This window comes from Schistocerca cancellata, chromosome 2, assembly GCF_023864275.1.
Source record: "Schistocerca cancellata isolate TAMUIC-IGC-003103 chromosome 2, iqSchCanc2.1, whole genome shotgun sequence".
Classification (NCBI taxonomy): domain Eukaryota; kingdom Metazoa; phylum Arthropoda; class Insecta; order Orthoptera; family Acrididae; genus Schistocerca; species Schistocerca cancellata.
Window position 1 is genome coordinate 427,777,623 of NC_064627.1, and position 23,285 is coordinate 427,800,907.

At 39.5% G+C, this 23,285-nt stretch overlaps 1 protein-coding gene across 6 annotated transcripts in view; it reads left to right on the forward strand.

Moving 5' to 3' along the window:
- The window catches only part of LOC126161894 (gamma-tubulin complex component 3-like), a 310,528-nt gene that overhangs the window by 57,997 nt on the left and 229,246 nt on the right, over nucleotides 1–23,285 (forward strand). For 5 of the 6 annotated variants that reach the window (XR_007534969.1, XR_007534968.1, XM_049918039.1 and 2 more), the window contains exons 4-5: nucleotides 854–953; nucleotides 14,103–14,219. Coding sequence is in view for 4 of the 6 variants with exons in the window: in XM_049918039.1 (XP_049773996.1) it covers nucleotides 854–953; nucleotides 14,103–14,219 (217 nt within the window). In the remaining 2 variants the exon portion in view is untranslated. The remainder of the gene's footprint in view (nucleotides 1–853; nucleotides 954–14,102; nucleotides 14,220–23,285) is intronic. The other variant, XM_049918040.1, reaches the window with a different exon arrangement.

Sequence of the window (23,285 nt, forward strand, 5' to 3'; positions counted from 1 at the left end):
GCCTCCCCCCCTCCGCCTCCCCCCTCCGCCTCCCCCCCTCCACCCTCTCCCACTCCCCCCTGTGTGTGTGTGAGTGAGTGAGTGTGTGTGTGTGTGTGTGTGTGTGTGTGTGTGTGTGTCTAATCATCTATCGCAGTGTCTGCCACCTCCTTATTTCGTGTACTTACATAATGTTTTTTACTTCATTTCTTGTATCCCAGTATTTGATTTCTCCCACACTTCAGTCATTTTCACACATACTATTACATTTACTGTACCTACGTTTTTCTGTGCAATTTTGTAATGTGTTTCTTGTTCGTCTGTTCTTCCTCTTACCTTTGGCTTATTATCTACAGTAGTCTGGAGCATGAATTTTTCTTGTTTATCCATTGTAACTCCTTTACCATGTCCTTTATTTTACATTTCTTCAGATACAGAATGTATAGTTATCCTGTTGCTAATATCATAAATTTCTGTCTTTCTCAGACATGTTCCTGGTGATTATGTTTTGGCATTTGGAGAGTGTTATTTTCAAATTGGTAAAAATGTATGCACCCTTCAGTTTTTCAGAAAAAATGTGTAGAATAAAATAGTGTCATATAGAATATAGCAAGCATTACAAATAACAATTATTTTTGTTTTAAAATTAGTGCTGTAGTTATGTGTGGATGAAATTAAACTCTTACATACACTGTTGCTCATATAATATATTGTGATGAAATAATATTTAAAAGACGAAAAAACTAAGGCAAATTTCTGTCTCTGTCCAACGTGTTCAGTGGTTTGTGTTTTATAATTTAGGTAACTAATGCTTTAATTTGTAATAATAGTTTGTTTACATACTGTATAAAATTAATGTACTTTTGATCTGCAGGCTTCACGAACACCATTTGCATCAACAATTCAAAGACACCCAGACATGTTTGACACTGTGTCATCTCTTCCATCCAATTTTGCTTCTAACACTTTATCAGGTAGGCTCTAATGCTTGTAAATTGTTGATTATGTCTCAGTTATGCCTGGTATGCAATTTAATAAACTACAGTCCTTTTAATATGAGAATTCTATGCTATTTGATGTTAAGTCCAGTTTGTCTCGTGGAGAGAAGGTTGTTAATCTTGTAAGTAAATAACTATGCCATTTTTCATTAGTTTAAAATTCTGACTTGCATGTATTGTATTTGTGCTCTGTTATGTTGTCTTGTTACTGAATCCCATAAATTCTGTGCCAGAATGCTGTTTATTTTCCCAAGATCATAAAAAAAATTATTTTGAGCTATTCTTTTTTTCTTTTTAAAGTCGTGTATAGGTTTACGTTCAGTAAAAGGTTCATAAATTCCCTTCCCCTTTTAGTTTTCCTGTCTTCTCCATATAAAGCTAAAGCTAAAGATTCTTGCTATTTTTTCCTGTCAGTTCCTTTATTGCTCATTACAGTTCAGCAGTATGCTTATAATCTCTTTCTATAATGTAATGAAGAAATACGCTTAATGTTTAATTGGTTCATGGTGTGGGTTCCTGTAGTCATGTCCTAGTTCATGAACCACGGGCAACGTATGAGTGGCCAAGTAAGTGGTCCCGACAGTCGGGATACCAGTTACTTTGGAATAAGGCTGGGCATCTTGGACATATTCTGAGTCGTGGTCACCTTTGTGCTCATACGGCAAAGACTACCAAATCCACCGGTTAGTCCCTCAGCCGTTAGGGGTAAAACCCAATGGGACTCGGGGCAAGTAAGGCTAGCAACCTGCTTCCCTGGTACTTTAAATATGATGCTGGCAACAATCAGAGCAAAATGCGTCGGACCTTTGGAGGAGACGGAGTCCCACCTCTAACTGACAAACCAGGGACTCCTAAGATACGACTTGGCAAACAAATGGTAATGAGATGGGGAGCTATTAATATCAATGGGGGCTACTCTGGGAAGAAGGTAGAGCTGGCAGAGGCTGCAAGTAAGATGGGGCTGGACGTTTTAGCTGTTAGTGACATTCGGGTAAGGGGTGAGAAAGAAGAGGAAGTGGGAGAATACAAGGTCTTCCTGTCAGGAGTCAAAGCAGGAATAGCACAATGGGGTGTAGGGCTTTACATCAGGAAAGAAATGGAACCCAGCGTAGTTGCAATAAGGTATGTAAACGAACGACTGATGTGGATAGATTTGACAGTGTCTAGCAAGAAAATTAGGATTGTGTCAGTATATTCGCATTGTGAAGGGACAGATCAAGATAAGATGGATAGTTTTTTTATGAGGCACTCAGTGATGTAGTTGTTAGAGTAAAGGACAAGGACAGTGCTCTGCTCATGGGTGATTTTAACACCAGGATTGGAAATCGAACAGAAGGGTATGAAAATGTTATGGGTAAATTTGGAGACGATATGGAGGCCAACAGGAACGGGAAACAACTCTTGGATTTCTGTGCCAGTATGGGCTTAGTAATCACAAACTACTTTTTTAAACATGAGAACATTCACCGGTATACTTGGGAAGGCAGGGGAACCAAATCTGTCATTGACTATATAATAACAGATCAGGAATTAAGGAAGGCTGTGAGGGACACACGTGTATTCAGGGGATTCTTTGATGACACTGATTATTATTTAATCTGCAGTGAAATTGGGATTGTGAGGCCGAAAGTGCAGGAGGTCAGGTCCATATGTAGGAGGATAAGAGTGGAGAAACTTCAGGATAAGGAAATCAGGCACAAGTACATAACAGCGATCTCAGAAAGGTACCAGTTAGTTGAATGTAGTCAATTACAGTCATTGGAAAAGGAATGGACAAGGTACAGGGACACAGTACTAGAAGTGGCTAAAGAATGTCTTGGAACAGTAGTGTGTAAAAGTAGGATGAAGCAAACAGCTTGGTGGAATGATACAGTCAAGGCAGCCTGTAAAAGGAAAAAGAAGGCGTATCAAAAATGGCTACATACCAGAACCCAGGTAGACAGAGAAAGTTATGTTGAAGAAAGAAACAAAGCCAAACAGATAATTGCAGCATCCAAGAAGAAATCGTGGGAAGACTTTGGAAACAGGTTGGAGACTATGGGTCAAGCTGCTGGAAAACCATTCTGGAGTGTAATTAGCAGTCTTCGAAAGGGAGGTAAGAAGGAAATGACAAGTATTTTGGACAGGTCAGGAAAACTGCTGGTGAATCCTGTGGGTGCCTTGGGCAGATGGAGGGAGTATTTTGAAGAGTTGCTCAATGTAGATGAAAATGTGATCAGTAATGTTTCAGATTTTGAGGTAGAATGGGATAGGAATGATGATGGAAACAGCATCACATTTGAGGAAGTGGAGAAAATGGTCAATAGATTGCAGTGCAATAAAGCAGCTGGGGTGGATGAGATTAAGTCGGAACTCATCAAATACAGTGGAATGTCAGGTCTTAAATGGCTACACAGGATAATTGAATTGGCCTGGGAGTCGGGACAGGTTCCATCAGACTGGACAAAAGCAGTAATCACACCAATCTTTAAACATGGAAACAGAAAAGATTGTAACAACTACAGAGGTATCTCTTTAATCAGCGTTGTGGGTAAAATCTTCTCAGGTATTGTTGAAAGGAAAGTGCGAGTATTAGTTGAGGACCAATTGGATGAAAATCAGTGTGGGTTTAGGCCTCTTAGAGGTTGTCAGGACCAGATCTTTAGCTTACGGCAAATAATGGAGAAGTGTTATGAGTGGAACAGGGAATTGTATCTATGCTTTATAGATCTAGAAAAGGCTTATGATCAGGTTCCTAGGAGGAAGTTATTGTCTGTTCTACAAGATTATGGAATAGGAGGCAAACTTTTGCAAGCAATTAAAGGTCTTTACATGGATAGTCAGGCAGCAGTTAGAGTTGACGGTAAATTGAGTTCATGGTTCAGAGTAGTTTCAGGGGTAAGATAAGGCTGCAACCTGTCTCCATTGCTGTTCATATTATCTATGGATCATATGTTAAAAACAATAGACTGGCTGGGTGAGATTAAGATATGTGAACACAAAATAAGCAGTCTTGCATATGCGGATGACTTAGTTGTGATGGCAGATTCGATTGAAAGTTTGCAAAGTAATATTTCAGAGCTAGATCAGAAATGTAAGGACTATGGTATGAAGATTAGCATCTCCAAAACGAAAGTAATGTCAGTGGGAAAGAAATATAAACGGATTGAGTGCCAAATAGGAGGAACAAAGTTGGAACAGGTGGACGGTTTCAAGCACTTAGGATGCATATTCTCACAGGATGGCAACATAGTGAAAGAACTGGAAGCGAGGTGTAGCAAAGCTAATGCAGTGAGCGCTCAGCTACGATCTACTCTCTTCTGCAAGAAGGAAGTCAGTACCAAGACTAAGTTATCTGTGCACCGTTCAATCTTTCGACCAACTTTGTTGTATGGGAGCGAAAGCTGGCTGGATTCAGGTTACCTTATCAACAAGGTTGAGGTTACGGATATGAAAGTAGTTAGGATGATTGCAGGTACTAGTAGATGGGAACAATGGCAGCACGGTGTCCACAATGAGGAAATCAAAGAAAACTGGGAATGAACTCTATAGATGTAGCAGTCAGGGCGAACAGGCTTAGATGGTGGGGTAATGTTACATGCATGGGAGAAGCAAGGTTACCCAAGAGACTCATGGATTCAGCAGTAGAGGGTAGGAGGAGTCGGGGCAGACCGAGGAGAAGGTACCTGGATTCGGTTAAGAATGATTTTGAAGTAATAGGTTTAACATCAGAAGAGGCACCAATGTTAGCACTGAATAGGGAATCATGGAGGAACTGTATAAGGGGGGCTATGCTCCAGACTGAACGCTGAAAGGCATAATCAGTCTTAAATGATGATGATGATGATGATGATGTTTAATTGACCTTTTTTTCTCTTTCATTTGCAAATCACTGGCATTCATGATATGTTTTGATCCTGTTTTACACATATATTTCCTGTCCAATGGTTTTTACTTTGTATTACTTCAACTGCATCATTAAAAAAATAATTCGAACCACAAAATTGTTTTTGTTTTCATCATTGTCTTAGCCTTCACTGTCAGGGTTATATTTCGAATTTTGATTCTCACACAGTCTTCAAAATTGACTGAAATATTCCAGGAGTTAACTCAAAATCCAAGAACTATATGTTGCTGTTTGGATACATTCATTTTCGTTCAACCTGATTAATAAAGAAATGAAACATCAGCTCTGTAGAGAGCAGGACGTGATGAGAGAAGCAACAAGCAGAGGATTGGATAAGTAGAACGTTCCAGTGTAATAGATCAGCCGATTATTAGGGCCATAGGAAAGGGAGAGCCACCTGTGAGAACTGTTGCTGTGTACCAGTTGACATGCAATGACTTCAGTTTTCTGTGATGACATGATCTTTGCTCGGAGAGTCAACATCTTTAACAGCCAGTAACCTGTTGCAGAGAATGACCTTGGCACTTCCTTAACCATTTGGTTGACTGGGATTCTTCCTTCAAGCATCGGTACACCAGAATTAAACAGGTGGGAACTTGCTCTACAGTATGTGTTTGGTTGCTGTTGGCCATCTGACCTCAGTTTACATTCATCACTTTTATTGTGTACCTTTGTTTCACACCTTTCACTGTCCCCTCTCGTTTCTCCCTCACCTCTTTCATTTCTGCCATAGCTTTCCTAACTTTTCATATTTATTTATTTTTCATTTTTTGTTTCACTTTTTAGATGTTTTAGTAAATATTTTGTTTATTTAGTCAGGATGGCACATTACGCTTCAGCAAGTCATTACCATCGACAGATGTGGTATGAATATTCACAGAATGTTTCATACAAAGCTATAGAAAATAAATGTTATATATGAAAAACATGTACACAACTGTACACAAGTTTATTTAAATTCAGATACGGTTCACTGATAATATGTTAAACTGAAAATGAAGCTTGTTATTATAGCCATAAAATGTGGTATCACAACAATGAGTGGAGAGGAATGAGGTTAGCTAACATTCAGTGGCAAGTAGCGCATGATTAAATTTTCGTCTTATCTGCCAGTTAGAATAATAAAATTTAAAGCAATGATTTAGTGAAAAAATGGATTATCATTAACAAAAAATAGTAGTGCAGATTCATGGTATATGTATAAAAAGATTAGTATTAACCATTTAGAAAAATTATCTTGTCTTATTTTCTAATGACACTATGGAATAGGAAAAATACATTAATGTAGTAAGGAAAGTTCTGGCAGAATATATGTAGCTTAGGAGTAACGGAGAATACTCGCCAAGTAGCAGAAACATTGAGTTGACGAGAGGTGCATCACACAAAAAGGAAATGTGTCCGGATGGCGCAGCTGCCTAGTAAGCAGCAGATCCTAAGTTCAAATCCCAGTCCGGAACACATGTTCAATCGTCACCACGGATTCCTCATAATGCAGTGGTATCAGTTGTTCCTTCCTTTCCCTTCCCCTTTCCCTTCCTCTTTCCTTTTCTCCCCCCACCCCCTTCTCCCCCTTACACACACACACACACACACACACACACACACAAAAACACACACACACAGGTTTCAAACTTAGGTCTGCTGCTTACTAGGCAGTTGCATTAACCTATGCCTACCTGCATTCTCATCCAGCACCACTTATCAGCAGTCTCTTTCCATGTACTCCATGCTTGCTACTGTGAGATTCCTGCAGGAGATGGAATGTAATTGTGCATCTGCACTGAAAGGGGTGGATTCCTTGTGAATGTGTGGTGTCTGTTATTTCAGACATGTCTGGAAGAACGGACACTACACATTCATATAACACTAAATTGTGCCACTGGACACAGGGCCAGGCTTGCAGTTTGGCAGATATATTGGGACTGACGAGGAAGTTGTGTCGGGTGGTTTGGGTGGAGGGAGAAAGAGGTGAGAAGTAGAAGGAGGGGTTTGGGAGGTTAGCAGGCGGCTCTCAGAGGGGGGGGGGGGGGGGGGGGGGGCAGTAGGTGTGCAGGATAGGAATGGGGGAGGGGAAGAGGTGACGGATGTATGGGTTAGCCATGTGATACATGGGGACCAGATCATTTAAAGATGACTGGTAGATGTTGATTGGGAGCAGTGAGAGAACAGAGTAAGGGGAAACTGTTGGGTAGATCATATGGAGACTGTGGGTTATCAGAAACTGAGGTCATGAGGCTTATGGGAGTAAAGGATGTGTTTTGGCAAGGATGATTCCCATCTGCTTGGCTCAGGAAAGCTGGTGTAGGAGGGAAGGAGCCAGGTAGCATGGGTTGTGAAGCAGCCATTGAGCTCTATCATCTTGTGCTCAATTTTGCTCTTGGCCACAGTTTGGTGGTGACCATTCATTCTGGTGGACAGCTTGTTGGTAATGCCTATTGCCGAAATTGAAACTCTTGTCGTCCATACCTGGATGAACACTCCAGCCACCACCTCCATAAATTTTAAAACTTGTTGGCATCCGACTCCTGCTGTGGATCATCATCTATCCTCCCCCCTCAGCCTCTGCTAACCCACTGCCCTCTCACCCTAGCCAATCATTTTCCATTCCCTTTGTTCTGTTGCCCTCTCCCAATCCACACCTCCATGTCATCTTAAATCATGTGGTGCACCTCATTGGCTCCAGTATCTGTGTGTCATATGTCTAGCCCATGCATGTGCCACCTGTCCCTCCCACAGTCCTAGCCTGCACATCAACTGCTCCCTCCGAGCAGCTAGCTCCATGCCCCCAACCCTCCTCATACTTCCCGATTCTCTCTCCCTCTACCCACGTGATACAAACTTCACTCTAGTCCATCTGCTGAACTGCAAGCCTGGCGGTGTGTCTTGTGTTGGCACAATGTAGGCTGTGTGTGTGTGTGTGTGTGTGTGTGTGTGTGTGTGTGTGTGTGTGTGTGTGTGAGAGAGAGAGAGAGAGAGAGAGAGAGAGAGAGAGAGAGAGAGAGAGAGAGAGAATATCATCTCATTTATATGACTGGCTTAATAGTTCCTGTCAGGAAGGTCACAATCATAGTAATTGGTAGGAAGTCATAAAGGGAAACACAGGTGATAGTAGTCCGCTAGGAAGTGTTACAGGCCCTCTGCTGTTCCTAACCAGTATAAATGATTTAGGAGACAGTACGAGCAGTCTTTGTGGATTGTTTTCAGATGATGATGATGTCATTTACTGAGTCAAGTAGCACAGTTGTTAGCACATTGAGCTTCCATTTGGGAAGACAGCAGTTCTAATGCCCTTCCGGCCACCCTGATGTTAAGTTTTCTGTAATTTCCAAAAATCAGTCCAGGTAAATAATGGGGTGCTTCCTGTGAAAATGCATGGCCGATTTCCTTTCCTGTCCTTCCTAAATCCGAGCTTGTGCTCAGTCATTGTCAACAGGATGTTAAACACTAACTTCAGTCCTTCATTTGATGCTCTCATACACCAAATAGTAAAGTCGTTAAAAGATCAAGATATCTGTGTGGTGAAAAAAAGTGGCAAATGACCCCAAACAATAAAAAAGAGATATCTGCCATGTGTTTACTAAAAAGAGTCCTTTAAATTTCAGTTGCACAATGAATAACACGAAGTTAAATGTTTTTGACTCAGCTATATTCCTAGGGATTATAATTACAGACAACAAACAACTTAAATTGTAACTGTCACATAGAAAATGTTGCGAGGAAGATGAATCAAAGACTGCATTTTATTGGCAGAACACTTAATAGATGCAGCAAATCTACTAAAGAGACTGCTGTGCAGTATGGGATTCTTGCCAGATAAGATTGAGGACATCTAAAAATTTCAAAGAAGGGCACCTCATTACGTATTATCATGAAATAGAAGAGTGTGTGTCATGGATGTGATATGCGAGTTTTGGTTCCTGTCATTAAAACAGACATTTTTCACGACGATGAGATGTTTTCACGAATTTTAAGTCGCCAACATTCTGTTCCAAATGGGAAAAAATATTCAGTTGACTCCCACCTACGTACCTGGGGAGAAATGGTCATTGTAATAATATGAGAAATCAGAGCTCGCATGGAAAGATATAGGTATTAGTTTTTCCCATTTACAATTCAAGAATGGAAGTTAAGAAATAGCCTGAAAGTGGTTTGATGAAATATCTGTGAAGATGGTAAGTGTGAATTCCAGAGTAGTCAAGTAGATGTAGATGTTCTCTGGCAGAAGACATCTTCTTACTGTTGCTGTAGGACCAAATCTTGTCTGTAGTGGAACAGGACACCAGCCCAGCTGAATGTTACTCCTGGCTCTGTTGTTCCCTCCCTTTCTCCCATCTGATAAACTTTTTTTTTTTCCGTATATACGGGAGCTATTTTCTGTAATTGTGGATGGGACTCTTAATGAATATTCACATTAAATGCACCAAGTCCCATTTACAGAGAACATGGCAGTGTGAGTTCACTTACAGGTCAGAGGAGCAGCAACATCATACTGGTTAGGAGGAGTGTCATAAAGCCATCGGATCCACTCCTCAGGTAAGATGACCTTCAACTATTGTAACTGGTTCTTTATATCCTGGATAATAATGGCACTATGACAAAGTTGATTTCTGAGCTGGTCCCACACGTGTTCTATGAGGAACAGATATGGCGATCTTGGTGGCTGCAGGAGTACCTCAGCATCACACACACAGTTTATAGGGTTAAATGCCATGTGTTAATGAACATTGTCCTGTTGAAGATGGCACAACAATACTGTCACACAAGAGGCAACACATAAGGATGCAGGATATCCACGATGTACTCTGTCTCCCCCAATCACTATCAACTGAGACCCGAAGTTATACCCGATGGCTCTTTACACCATGACGCCAGGAGTAACATCGCTATGTTTTTCCAAAACATTGGAAGAATGGGACCTCATCCCAGTTCGCCACTATACTTGCCAATGGTGATCACCTGGGGTAGTGCAGCACTGTTGTTCAGTGCTGAATGCAAAGCGATGCCATTCACCAGCTGTCCATTATTTCTGCTTACAGCACCGCTTCAAACACAACAATCGGTGGTGTGCTAGTGGCACCCTGGAACATGGCATGGTAATTCCCTAGTCCAGCTGTTACTAATATCTGATCAGTGGTGTAGGATGATGTAGAATGTTGCAGAGAGTTCGTTACTTGTTCTCACATGGCAGGTGCAGATGTGAAGAGGTTAGTGTGTGCTTGGTACACAATACAGCGATTCTTCCTTGTGGTGGTCATATGTGGTTGACCTGAACCTTGATGGTGAGTATGCATGTCCTGTCTTTCCCGTGAAATTCAACATTGGTTCACTGCCCCGCAAAGCTGTACATTGTACTATTTGACCAGTCGGCCAAAATTGAGGCATACCATGAGGCCCCTTTCAAAACTGTCAGGGGCAGATAATCTTGTCTAAAATAAGTATGGGACAGCTTCGTGTCCTTCATAGTGCTCACTCAACATCTGATGCTGTTGATGCTCTTTACCCAACCAAGCCTTGTAACAACAGTAAACATGAACAACACTTTTGCACTCTGGTGGCCATTCCACCTGTTATTCAGAACAGTAGCTCTGTTATCATTTATGTACCCACAAATGGTGTGTACATGTATGACATTACATTGACATCCGATCATGTCTTCTGGGTGCCTCACAGGTTGTGTCAAATAAGAGTATGTCAATGACACTGACTTGCTGAAAACAGAAATGTGACTTTTACTGCTATTAGTGAAAAAAAAAAAATTCACTAAAGACAAAATGGATCATACGATTTAGATGTGTTAGTCCTTACATTTACCTACTTCATCTGTACCTGTAGTGTTTTTTCCATCATTGGCTATTTCTCCTCCATCAAATTCATCTTCTGTATTGTGTATTCGTTTTTACCTATTTTTGTTTTATCTGTGCTTCCACTTTTAGTATACCATTGCTCCAATTTATATTTTCCCAACTTCATTCCTAATCATTTCTAACTTGAGAGGTTTTCAAATCTCGGCTATTGTTAACTTTTAACGTTAATTGTTGTTTTGTGTGGTGCTGCCCTGCCGTGTTCCTCCAAACCTTTCGTGCAAATTTCTGTGACTATACATGAATAGTTTCATTTCATCCAACCCTTTCCTCTATGTTGTCAAATGTTGGAATTTTATCAACTACTAGAGCTTTGTGTAAACTTCTTTCTTTCTTTTCTTGTTTCCTTCTTTTTTTCGTGTGTGTATCTGCATTAGCCTATTAAGTAATGGTTTTATTCAGGTTTTTAGGCTCTTTGTTTAAATGCATGAACAGTTATGAACAATATTCTGTCTTTTTAATGGGAATCATTGCCAAATTAGATGTGGCATTTAGTACAAGTAAGTATCTCTGATATTATTTGAGTGATTGGCACTGTTAACCTCTTATTTCGTATTTGATGGTTAATAACTCGCATAATTTTTAATGCATGAAAAGTATTCAGTACATAAACGTCTCCAAAAAAGTTTTGCACCACTTGCCTTTCAGCAAACTTGTGTGGGCATAGAACCAAGGGGAGCATGGAATGCTGTAATGAACCTTAAGAAACTGTGAAATAAAAATAAAACCTTAACCATAACAAAGTCAATCTGTTTGAAAGTACACATCTGTAAAATCAAAATTTACTGCTCAGTAAATTCATTTCCACGTTGCTTCACATGCTTAGATCTTCCTTGGCATATTGTTATTAAGGTAGGTAAGATGTTGCTGCCCAAGCCTATCCCTCTCCTTGATTGCAATTATAATGAAATCTTCCAGTGTGTGACGAGGGTTCATACAACAACTCACTGCAAGTTTCTACTTGCACCAAGGATGCTCAGTTGAGTTTGTCAGGCATCACAGGCCTTTGTTTTATTGGTAGCTGTCTCCTGGAGGAAGTTGTTCACAAGACAGGCTCTATCTCCTTTTTAATTATTGTCTTAAGAAAGATGAACTCTTTGCTGAAAATTTTACTGTAGAACTGACCAGTAAATTTTGTACTCCAGTGACCTGTAAGTACATTTGGTGGCAGTGAGCAGCTTCTGACATTTATAATAAAAAGGATTTGAATATAAATGGTAATTACACCCATGCTCTTGTGACCAGTATGGTGGGGTGAGAGAGAGAGAGAGAGAGAGAGAGAGAGAGAGAGAGAGAGGAGTGTGTGTGTGTGTGTGTGTGTGTGTGTGTGTGTGTGTGTGTGTGTGTGTGTGTGTGGAGGGAGGGGGGGGGGGGTTGAAGTGCAGTGTGTCAAGGAAGGGGAGCCAACATGTTTGTGCTGTACTCTATTCTGAAAATGGTACAGCCATGAGTGAACAAAAGGTTTCTTTGGCTGCTGTGCAATGTTTTATGATAATGTTTTTGACCCATGAAGGTGTTAATCCTTGCACATTTTGACTTGTTTGATGGTTCGATTTGAGGATGCTGCACTGTTTTATTTGGGTCAGACAATTTAAGGGTGGTCGAGAAAGTGTAGAAAATGAAGGTCATGTTCGATGCTCATGGTTAAGTCTCACAGATAGCATCATTTGTGCTGTTAGAGAGGTTATTGAAGGTGCTCGCTAGTGCACTGTTGAAGAAATGGCAGCAGAAGCGGGTATCAGCATCAGTGAGGAGCTTGGCTTTAAAAAAATTAATACACAATGGGTTCAGAAGTTGTAAATGGAACAGTAAAGGCAGGTCAGGTTGGAGATATGTGAGACACTTCTGAATCAATTTTTGCAAGAAGGGGAGATTTTTTCGAGGCACTTCGTCACATTAGGAGAGACATGGGTCCAGCATTACACTCCAGACTCCAAAAAGACGAGTAAGGAGTTGCGAAGAAAGAAAGCCTGCCCCGTGAAGGCGAAAACCCACCTCTTAACAGGAAAAGTTCTTGCAACTATGTTTTTTGACTGCAGAGGAGTGTAACTGATTGACTATTTTCACAAATGACACATGGTGAATGCAGCTTACTGCTGCTAGTTGTTAACCTCAGAAAATGCCTCCTACTGAAACAAAGATGAGGAATTGCATCAGAGATGTCAGTCCTCTCTGTGACAATGCTACGCCCCACACTGTGAATTTGACAAGGGACAAATTGGAGGACCGGCACTGGGAGACCCTTGACCACCATCCCTATAGTCTATATTTGTTCTCCGCCCGAATATTTTTTGCTCACATCCTTGAAAAATCACTTGAAAGGTAACGATTTTAAAACAATGAAGACATCGATGAACATGTGCAAAATTGGTTGATGACGTGGTTTCAAACTTTTTATTAACCAGGCATGTTCAAGCGTCCAAATCACTGAAAAAGTCTGTAGAGCATGCAGGAGGCTGTGTAGAGATAAACTGAAGGCTTCAGTTGTGTAAATGATTAATCATAACTGTACAAAAAGTAATTATCATGTATATTTGAATCGCTTTCATATGATATCAGCCAGAAATGTGACTGGCCCCTGAGACATGTACTCTTTTCATGACAGTCATCAAGCAACACACAAATTCTGCACTTGGCGTAGAGAACCTGATGCCATTGACTTGGTTCCATTTTCGGTGTTCGCTTGCTTTTTTTTCAACTTATGTATGCGTAATACACAATGTGGATATATTGCTTGTGGTGTTGTTTGATAATTGATGCCTCAAGTCTAAATTGATTGTGTGGGATGGTTGTGTACTCTCTGTGTCATCACAACCCTCCTAGTTGCCTCCAAAAACAGCAGCATGCAGTTCTGTTCCATTCTCTGAAGAGTGCTTATGGGTCACGGTTCGTAAATAGTGGTCATCGTCTAGTGTTACTGGCATGGTTGAATTTCAATGTTTTGTGTCTCACAGTAGCAGTTGAATATTAGACTGATTTATCATCTTGCATTCCAGTTTGGTAGCCAGCTTCTGGTGCTGACAATCTGCCTTACTGTAGAGTGACAACGCATACATGGCACAATCTTGAAATAATGCTTTGAGGCCTTTGATAGAATGTACAGTGCAAAGCAGTATTGTCATGTTCATGAGTAGAGACACAGATCACACCTGTAAACTGCACTAATGCATTCTAACTTTAGTAACTTTTTCGTGTGGCCTAAATAGTAATTTCTCATGGTAAAAAAAAATTAGAAAAATGTTCTCAAATGAAAAAGTTAAACAGGTCTTGAGAGTGGTGCAAAACTTTTTTCCCAATGGTATTCCTGTTGTTTGTTGTATGTGAAATTTCTTTTAATGTTTTGCTTACTAAGTGCACTAAACAAATGTTATTCCATAGATGCTTACCATTCATCCAGAGCCATTTCATATGCTCATGACTTGCCACAAGGAACCATTGCTCACCTAAATGGGTGTCCAGTAGTAATGCCTGTACCACCACCGTCCAGAAACCCCTGTAAGTATATATTTGCTCATAAGCAGTGTTGGGTCCTTAAATCTCCTAAAGGTTATATATTGATTGCTTAAGTCTATATTAATTTTCCAAACCTTATCATGTCATCCCTCCTTTACAGGCAGACAAACAAATCTGATAACGAAACATAGTGGGGAGATTGAAAACTGTTAATGCATACTATTTGAAGGTTAGAAACTCTACAGCTATGATGAGTGCAGAGTGCCACATATTCCCCCCTGATCATAATTGTATGCAGTGAAAAAGTACTTGTTGCATATAGAAGAATTGTTCAGACGCAGTTACTGAATGATGACAAACAAATAAGCTGAGGGTTATTCAGATCAGATTATCGCTGTTACAACCAAGTATCATCTTTATAGTCTTCAGGGCAACCTCTGATTGTGAAAATTGGCAAATACTGTGGAGTCCAATTAAAGCAGAACGTATGTGTGGAAGGAATGCCCAAGTTCTGATTTTCCTTATTTTATTGTGATGGTCATTCATCCCTACCTAGGGGAGGCAGCAAATATTTTGGCATTCGGAGGAGAAAGTTGCACATTTTAAAAAAGATTTCAGTCATTTGGCTATGAACTGACAGTTCCATTAGAACAGGTTACTCTGTAGCTATGACTTATGATCAGTAAATGAGAATATTGCTGGAAACTGCTCATTTTGAAATAAACAGTGATCAGCAGACAGGAAATAAGCCTGCTTCCAGTCTATTTCAGTCATTGATAAAAGCAACCGTTGGATTGTTAAAAGTATTTGTTAAACCCTTCTAAGGCAGACAGTAAGTAGTACCATGCATAAACAACTAAAAGATCTCTCATTTGTTCTCCTAATCGCAACACATATTTTGCCTAAGCAACCCCTGAACTAAAATCCCAGTCAGACATGTTAACTATGTAATCATAGCCGACTGTCTTTTCAGATATATTAATAAGTCTGTCGCACAATAGTAACACATTTCAAGAAATGATCATCAACAATTTATAATATATGCAAGAATAACATTGTTTACCCTCTGTTTTTGTTTGCCGTAAGAACATTTCAGATCTTGATAAGTTCCTCAATACATCCTAAGGTTGGATAAGGGCCTTTCCACATGAAGTGTACTAGGGCTTCCAGTTCAACCATCTTCGGTTTTGATGAATTTTGTACATGATGTACCTTAGGCCCCAACATGAACTTATGCAGTTTCAGGCTCACCCGTAACTTGGTTGAGATGCTAGAGCCACTGCTGTGAAGACCACTTTTACCAAGACCAAAAAGTCGTGAAGAAATATTAAAGTTTGGCATTCCACTGTTCCTAATGTAAAAGAGCTAGACTCTTGCTTCTGGGTATAGTGGTACAACTTTTTGTGCTCTACACACAAATGATGGAAGCAGAGTTCAGAAAGCAATGCATTTGGCATAATCTCAGTTCAAAGTGGGCAACAAATGGTGTCACGAGCAATGCGTCCCATACTTTAACGAGGCATAAGTAGTGGAGAAAGTGCGCTATGGACCTGGTCTTTTGCCAATTACTGTCTGTCTGAGTGTTTAGTATATCACAAATTTGGGCCTGGCTTCTGTGTTTATTTACTGTGCTGCTATGCTGTAAATTTGTTAAAAAACATGAATGTATCAAAATATACCTATGTTCAAAGACATGTGTCTCAAGATGGACACCTACCACATTACATTCATTAACACCATTCATCAGAGCACATTTCATTCTACTGAAAAACTTATTGTCATTTTGGTGTCACTTTGGGTAAGGCGAAAAAATTGTGGCTTAAATTTGAAGTTTTGTTTATTATGTCTGCAGTGTTTAAATATTCATTTTGATATTTATTTGGTGATTTTAAACCTGTTTGTGACAGATTCCTTGCTAAATTTAACCATTTAACTGTACTAGAGACTGCTACATAATTTTTGTGAAGCTAATTGCTTATTAATTTTATTTCTTTTCTATATTTAGGACTCAACAATTTGATTTTAGTGTCTGAAGCATATCAAGTTGTTGCTAAAATAGAAAGACAAGATTAAGTTAATGTATTTCACAAAATTAGTGAGAAAAATTATCTGTAATTTGGAAATGAAGGATTGCATGCTTCATTGCTGTGAAGTATATTCAGGAACAGAAGCTCTAAAGAAATATTTGGAAAGCGCTTTTGCAGATATTGATCCCGAGGATACAATTCAGTTCAAACAATGGACTAATACTGACAGAGATGCACTTCAAACTAGAGAAATGAAAGTTGACAAATTCATAGAACTATTAGTTACAAAACTTTTGGCCTTTTCTACTCACCACTAGATTGCAAAGCATCAGAGCAAGCAATTGCAGTTCACTAAAGAAGGTCTCAAGCCAGGAGAGTTAATTATATTAACAGATTTTGCTGAAAATTACCCCTTTATTGTCCAAAATGCAGTTCAAGGATTCCATTGGGAAAATAGTAAAGCTACAATACATCCATTTGTCATTTATTACAAAGATAATGAAGACCTAAAAAGTGTCAGCTACTGCATAATCAGTGATAGCCTTCGACATGACACAGTTGCAGTGTACATGTTTTAAACATACTTCATCAAATCCCTAAAGAGCATTTTTAAAGAAATTAAGCATATTCATTATTTTAGTGACGGTTCTGCTGCACAGTACAAAAATTTTAAGAGCTTCCTAAATCTTCGCCATCATAAAAAAGATTTTGGCATTACTGCATAATGGAATTTTTTCAGAACGAGCCACGGGAAATCATCATGTGACAGAATTGGGGGCACAGTTAAGCGTTTAGCAGCAAGAGCTATCCTTCAGCGTCCATATGACAACCAAATCTTAACACCAACTGATAAAAAGAGGCATGGCACTGAATTTATCTATATTACAAAAGAAATTATTGAAGAAGCAAAAATTAATCAAGAAAAATGTTTTGAGGATGGATACTGTGTTTAGTACAAGATATCATCCCCATTTTGTGCCAATTGATGAAAAGCGACTTTAGATTCATAGAGTATCAAATGATACAATGTCCTTTATAGCAAATGTTAACCGATATGCTAAAGCTGCTACTAAACATGTTGCCATTACTGAACTACAGCCTGGCCAGTATGTCGCTTGTGTTTATGATGGAAAATGATGGATAGGAAATATCTGTGAACATTCACGTGAAGAAAAAAACACCTTGATTAATTTCATGCATCCTCCTGGAGTTGCTCAATCATTTCACTGGCCAGCTAAAAGAGACATATGCTGGATTCCACAACAACAGATAATTGCAGTCGTACCAGTTCCAGCTGCTTCAATGATGGGGTGGCAATACAGTTTGCCAGAAGCAATAGTTTTGGACATCTGCAACAAAGTTAAAGCATCTAACAGCTAAAGAATTCTGCATTATGGCTTGGAAACCACAAAGAGACCCAAACGAAGCCTGGGAACCTGCTAGATACCCACATTCAGGCTTGGGAACCTGCAGTAAAAAAAGAAACCACCTGTGGCTGACCTTGCATGGCAATCAGGCGTGGCCCCTTGGCGATGGGGCTACCAGTCACCAAGATGGACCAATGAAAGGATTTTTCTCGAATTACAAAAAAAAAAAAATCAAAAGTTTAGGTGGAATTTTTGCACCTTACCCAAAGAGACACCAAAATGAAAATAAGTTTTTCTAATAGAGTGAAATGTTGAATGGTGTTAATGAATGTAATGTGGTAGGTGTCCACTTTAAAACCCATGACTTTGAACATTGGTATATTTTGATACATTCATGTTTTTTTAGCAAATTTACAGGATAGTACCACAGTAAATAAACACACAAGCCAGACCCAAATTTGTGATATACTAAACACTCAGACAGTAATTGCCAAAAGACCAGGTCCATAGCGCTCTTTCTCCACTACTTATGCCTCGTTAAAGTATGGGATGCATTGCTTTCTGAACTCTGCTTCCATCATTTGTGTGTAGAGCACAAAAAGTTGTACCACTATACCCAGAAGCAAGAGTCTAGCTCTTTGTATTGTATTGCTGATATTGCTCTTGCCTTCTCCAACTCAATCTTCTATCACAAGCATGTTCATTTCAGGATACTGGCCCACAAACAGCATGCTAGGATCATTTCTTGGTAATTCTTTTAGAAGCAGTGACATCAAGTGACAATGTGCTTCAGACAACATTGTAGTAACTGGTGACATTCAGCCTCTTACAAATGGGATAAAAGTGAAGGCCTCTACAAATTGGTTGTTGAAGGGTCCATAAATACCCACCATTATTCCAACAGCATACAATATACATTCATATTGATGAGTGAACATGTTTTGCAGGTTGGTTAATTACATCTTTTGTAGACCTACCTCTCTGGGAACTGTATTGCCACTCATTATTTTATATACTATTTAATGGCTCTGCACTATAAGATGTGTGATCATAAAAGCAATGGGAATATTTTAATATTGTGGGATTTATATATCTAATTTTTAATTTTGTTTTGTCTTGTTAGTACACTTGTCCCTGATGAGTGATTGCATCTTCATCTATTTTGAATATTAAGTTTATTGTTGGTGGTTGGAAAGGTTGCATGTGGCTTTGAGTGCTCACTGAATTTTTACTTTCGAAGAAGATGGATCAGAGAGACTGCATTATATTTTGCTTGAAAATTGGAATACTTGGAATGACTGTGTCCTTTGACGAATCTTCTGTGAGTAAGATGAGAGTTAATGAGTGACATAAATGTTTCAAAGAGGTTGAGACACGGTTGACAACGACTGCCCTGGACACTCCAGCGCATCAATTCCTGATTACGATGTGGAAGAAATAAGGAAAATAGTTCCAGCAAATCGCAGAGAAGTTGCTGATATCAGCATGTCTTTGGCTCATGCCAAGCAATTTTTTCGGATGTTTTGGGCTTGAAACGTGCAGCTGCAAGGTTTACCGTATTTACTCGAATGTAAGCCGCACTCGAATCTAAGCCGCACCTGAAAAATGAGACTCGAAATAAAGGGAAAAAAAATTCCCAAATCTATAAGCCGCACCTGAAATTTGAGGCTCGAAATTCAAGGGGAGAGAAAAGTTTTAGGCCGCACCTCCAAATCGAAACAAAGTTGGTCCATTGTAATATGAGACACTATTTAGGTCGAATGAATGACGATACAGCTACAGTAGTTTGGTTTGAGTCGAAAGCTTAGCAGTTAAGCTTTACCAGGTAGCCGTTGCTATGCGTCAGGCACTCCGTCCGTATTTATACGGATACCCTTTCTTTTTCACGTGCTTCGTCTGGTTTGAATCGATTGTTTATTTTGCTTTGATCTGATAAGTGCCGTTTTCTATGTTATAGGTGTTTACGTCAGTCACTCCAAGCTCAAAATGCATTACTATACTGTGTCATGCATTGTTTGTCGCATTCTGATAGTGCGTGTTTACGGCCTGTCACTGCTCGCGGCATGGCTTGCTTTTGTGCGCGCTACCGCCGCCTACAATTAAAAAAAGAGAGGAATCGTCTCATTAGCGAAACAATGGCAAGAGACTCCTATTTGTTGTTACTTACACTGCTGCTTTCTTTGATAATGATCAACAAGAATCAAATAATAGACTGCGTATGATAGAACACGTTCTGAATGAGAGTTTGGCGAAAATTTTTCTCCGTTTGAAAATCTTTGTGGCCGCTTCTTTAGTACATCAAATTCTGCACAGAAATTAGTCATCTTAGATTTAAAAATCTAGTCAGTTGCCGTGCTTCATTTCTGACTGTATCACTATTAGGCATAAGAGTAATACGAATATAAACATGACACGATACGTATATTCTTCCGCGTTTGCTGTTGTCTCACTCTAGTTTCGTAGTTTATTTGGCAGACAGGATTTAAATGAGATAGAAGCAAACACGAAAGAATACATGGCAAAATGTTTATATTCGTATTATTCTTATGGTGAAGAGAATACTGCATGTGATTCACATTTCATCAGGTTCCTATTAGCATCCATCTCTTCTCACAGGTAGGAAAAAATTCAGAACGTAGAGTTGGCCATATTGACAAAAATCCCAGTATTACCAGTCGGATTTTCGTAGTACATTGAAATTCAAAGATGAACAATACGGAATTTGTATTTACTTCGTTGGATAATGTACGAAAATGCAGTGGTCGAAACTCAGGCGGAGAAAAAAAGCTCGTCTTCCAATTTTTTTTTAATTTTATTTACTGACGCAGAGGTTTTGGCGCCAGTATTTATCTTTGTGCCTACAAAGGATGCTTGTGTAGCGCTACATATATTCGACGGCAGAAGTTAGTTGTGGCGGCTCCTATCAACATTTTTCAGAACTTCAGCTTGCTTTGCACTCGATTCTAAGCCGCAGGCGGTTTTTTGGATTACAAAAACCGGAAAAAAAGTGCGGCTTAGATTCGAGTAAATACGGTATTCCAAAATTTTTGAATCTTGACCCAAAACGCCATTGTGTAGACATCGCTCAGAAATTGCTGAACAAAATCAACTATGATCACAAACTTCTAAAAAAAAAGGTTATAACAGGTTTGACATCGACAGCAAGGTCCAACTGTTCTATTGGAAACTGCATGAAGAGCCAAGACCAAAAAATATTCAACAAGTTTGATCACCTGTGTAGGTTCTTCTCACTGTTTTCTGTGAATATAATGGGATAATGCATCACGAGTTCCTGTCTTATGGTCGAATGGCCAATGAGGAATACTACCTGGAAGTTATGTGCTGTTTTTGTGAAGCAATCCAAAGAAAATGACCAGAATTGTAGCGAAACCACTTGTCGAAATTGCATCACAATAATGCTCACGCTCACATCTCAGTGCTTGTTGGTGATTTTTTTCGGAAAACAACAAAAGCGTTACATTGGACCAACCACAGCATTTACCAGTCATGGCCTCCTGTGACTTCTTTCCATTCCTGAGGCTGAGGAGAAACATGAAATGGAATTTTTTTTGCCACCATTGATGAGATAAAAACAGATTCGCAGAAGGAGCTCAACACCATAACAAAAAGTGATTTCCAGAAGTGCTTCCAGGATTGGAAAAAGTGCTGGCACAAGTATATTGTATCTGAAGGGGATAACTTCAAAGGGGACAAAGTTGATGTTGATAAATAAAGATTCTTTAAGAAGAAAAGAAAAATTCTCATTACTTTATCACACGTCATGTGGTCAGCATGCTTAAGATTTTTCTGACAACAGAACTACTATCCATTTGACGACAAACATTCTGAGGGATCACTGTCTGAAGACCTATCTGTCGACATACAATCAATTTTACAGGATTGGTAAAGTTAAGACATAGAAGACACATACTGTTCATTGAGGGAATGGTGTACAAACAAGGAAATTTCATAATCATTAAAGATTGCAAGAACTTCATATAGGATGATGTTGTCCAACTTGAAGGCTTGCAGTGCTACTTCCTTGCCTGGAGCATAATGAGTTATGATTTCACATGCTAAAGATTCTGAATACAACTGTTTATAGTCGAGATTGTCACAAATAAAGCAATACTTTTGAGAGAGATCTTTCAAATCTGCCACCCAAACCACATAAGTTTGACAGAATTGCTTGTGACGCTGCAAAATTAGAGCATAACAGCAACCAGAGGACACTTTTTCTCATAATAGGAAGACAACCTATTACAAATTACTGTAAAAGATAATATCTCTTAGATTCTAGAAGAGGATACAATATATTAAGGATACAGAGCTACTTGAGATTAGCTGGAAACAACTGCACTGAATAACAACCTGAGAGTGGAGGAGATATCTGTTATGGAATCTGTGCCAGTCTTCTTCTTGTTCAGGTTTGGAGGTTGCTGCACTGGAGGGGTGGCCTGCTGTGTTAGTAGATTCTAATAGATTGTTGTAGGGAATGCTGTTGTGCGTGTTGCTCAGTCTGTTGCTGCCATTGCAGATGCCACAACTTCAAGATTTCTAAGTCCACTGTTGCAGACACAGAGCAGAGTTTAAATCAAGTTGATGCTCTAACTAGAGTCTCCATCAGCACTGATGTTTTCACCACTGAATAGGTGAATACTCTGTTTTATTCACAAACACAGAGTACAGTAAGTACTGTTCATGCTGAGTCAAAAGTCCACTAGCACCCTAAACAGAATAGTATATTAACCAGAAAGTCCAGACATCTAAGCCAAATTATTGTACGCAAATAACAAAGTGTACCAAAGTTGCAATCCAGCAAGAATTCAAGTCCAGTGACCATGGCAGGTTTGACGAACAGGCAAGTGATGTCACAAACTGCTACACAGTTTGTAGGAAGTGGAATGGCCGATGCTGGCCCCTTAATATTGGCCATGCTCCGTAATTGAGGGCACCACTGTACTCACTGCAAATGTCTCCTAGTGCTGGCTGCAGTGCCTTGTGAGTGCTGCCTAGCACTGGCAGTCTTGTACGTCAGTGATTGTGGAGTCTCCTTAGCGATACCTGAGTTGGAGCCTACATCTCCATTGGGCCAGGATAAGAGCGTTTAACTTTATGCATTTGTACCCAAAATGATATTCATGAAAATGAAGATAATTGTACAATTTGATTTGTAGAGGATAAAGAAAAATGTTTGTGCTAAAATTATAGTTCAGTTTCTTTGTACTAAATTATTTGATTTTGGAGATTATTTTACTTGCGATTATGTTTACTGCTACAGAAATAGCGATTTGTTTAGTTCAAAACCATAGTAAGTGTCAAAAATGTAAGTGTAATAATATGTAAAACAAGGGAAAGGCAACCTTGCACCTAGAGCAGATCAGTGCCTGGAACACAGTAACACACAACAGAAAACAGCATTCGTACTAGCTTTTGAGCACTAGCTCTTTGCTGAGTAATAGTACACGCATTCACACACACGACCACACAGACATCCAAACGCATGTTCCTGTGGCCATGGCAAGAATCGCTAAGTTTTCATCTCGTATATCGAGAGCTGTGTTCACATATTTCCAACTGGTGAAAGAAGGATAAGGTTCTCCATTTAATATTTAGTAGGAAACACATCCTAATATTCTGCAAAATTATATTTCTGTGGCCATGAACCAATTTTTGGCTCCCTAGGCCATTTCTGAGAGTCATGACTAAATAAA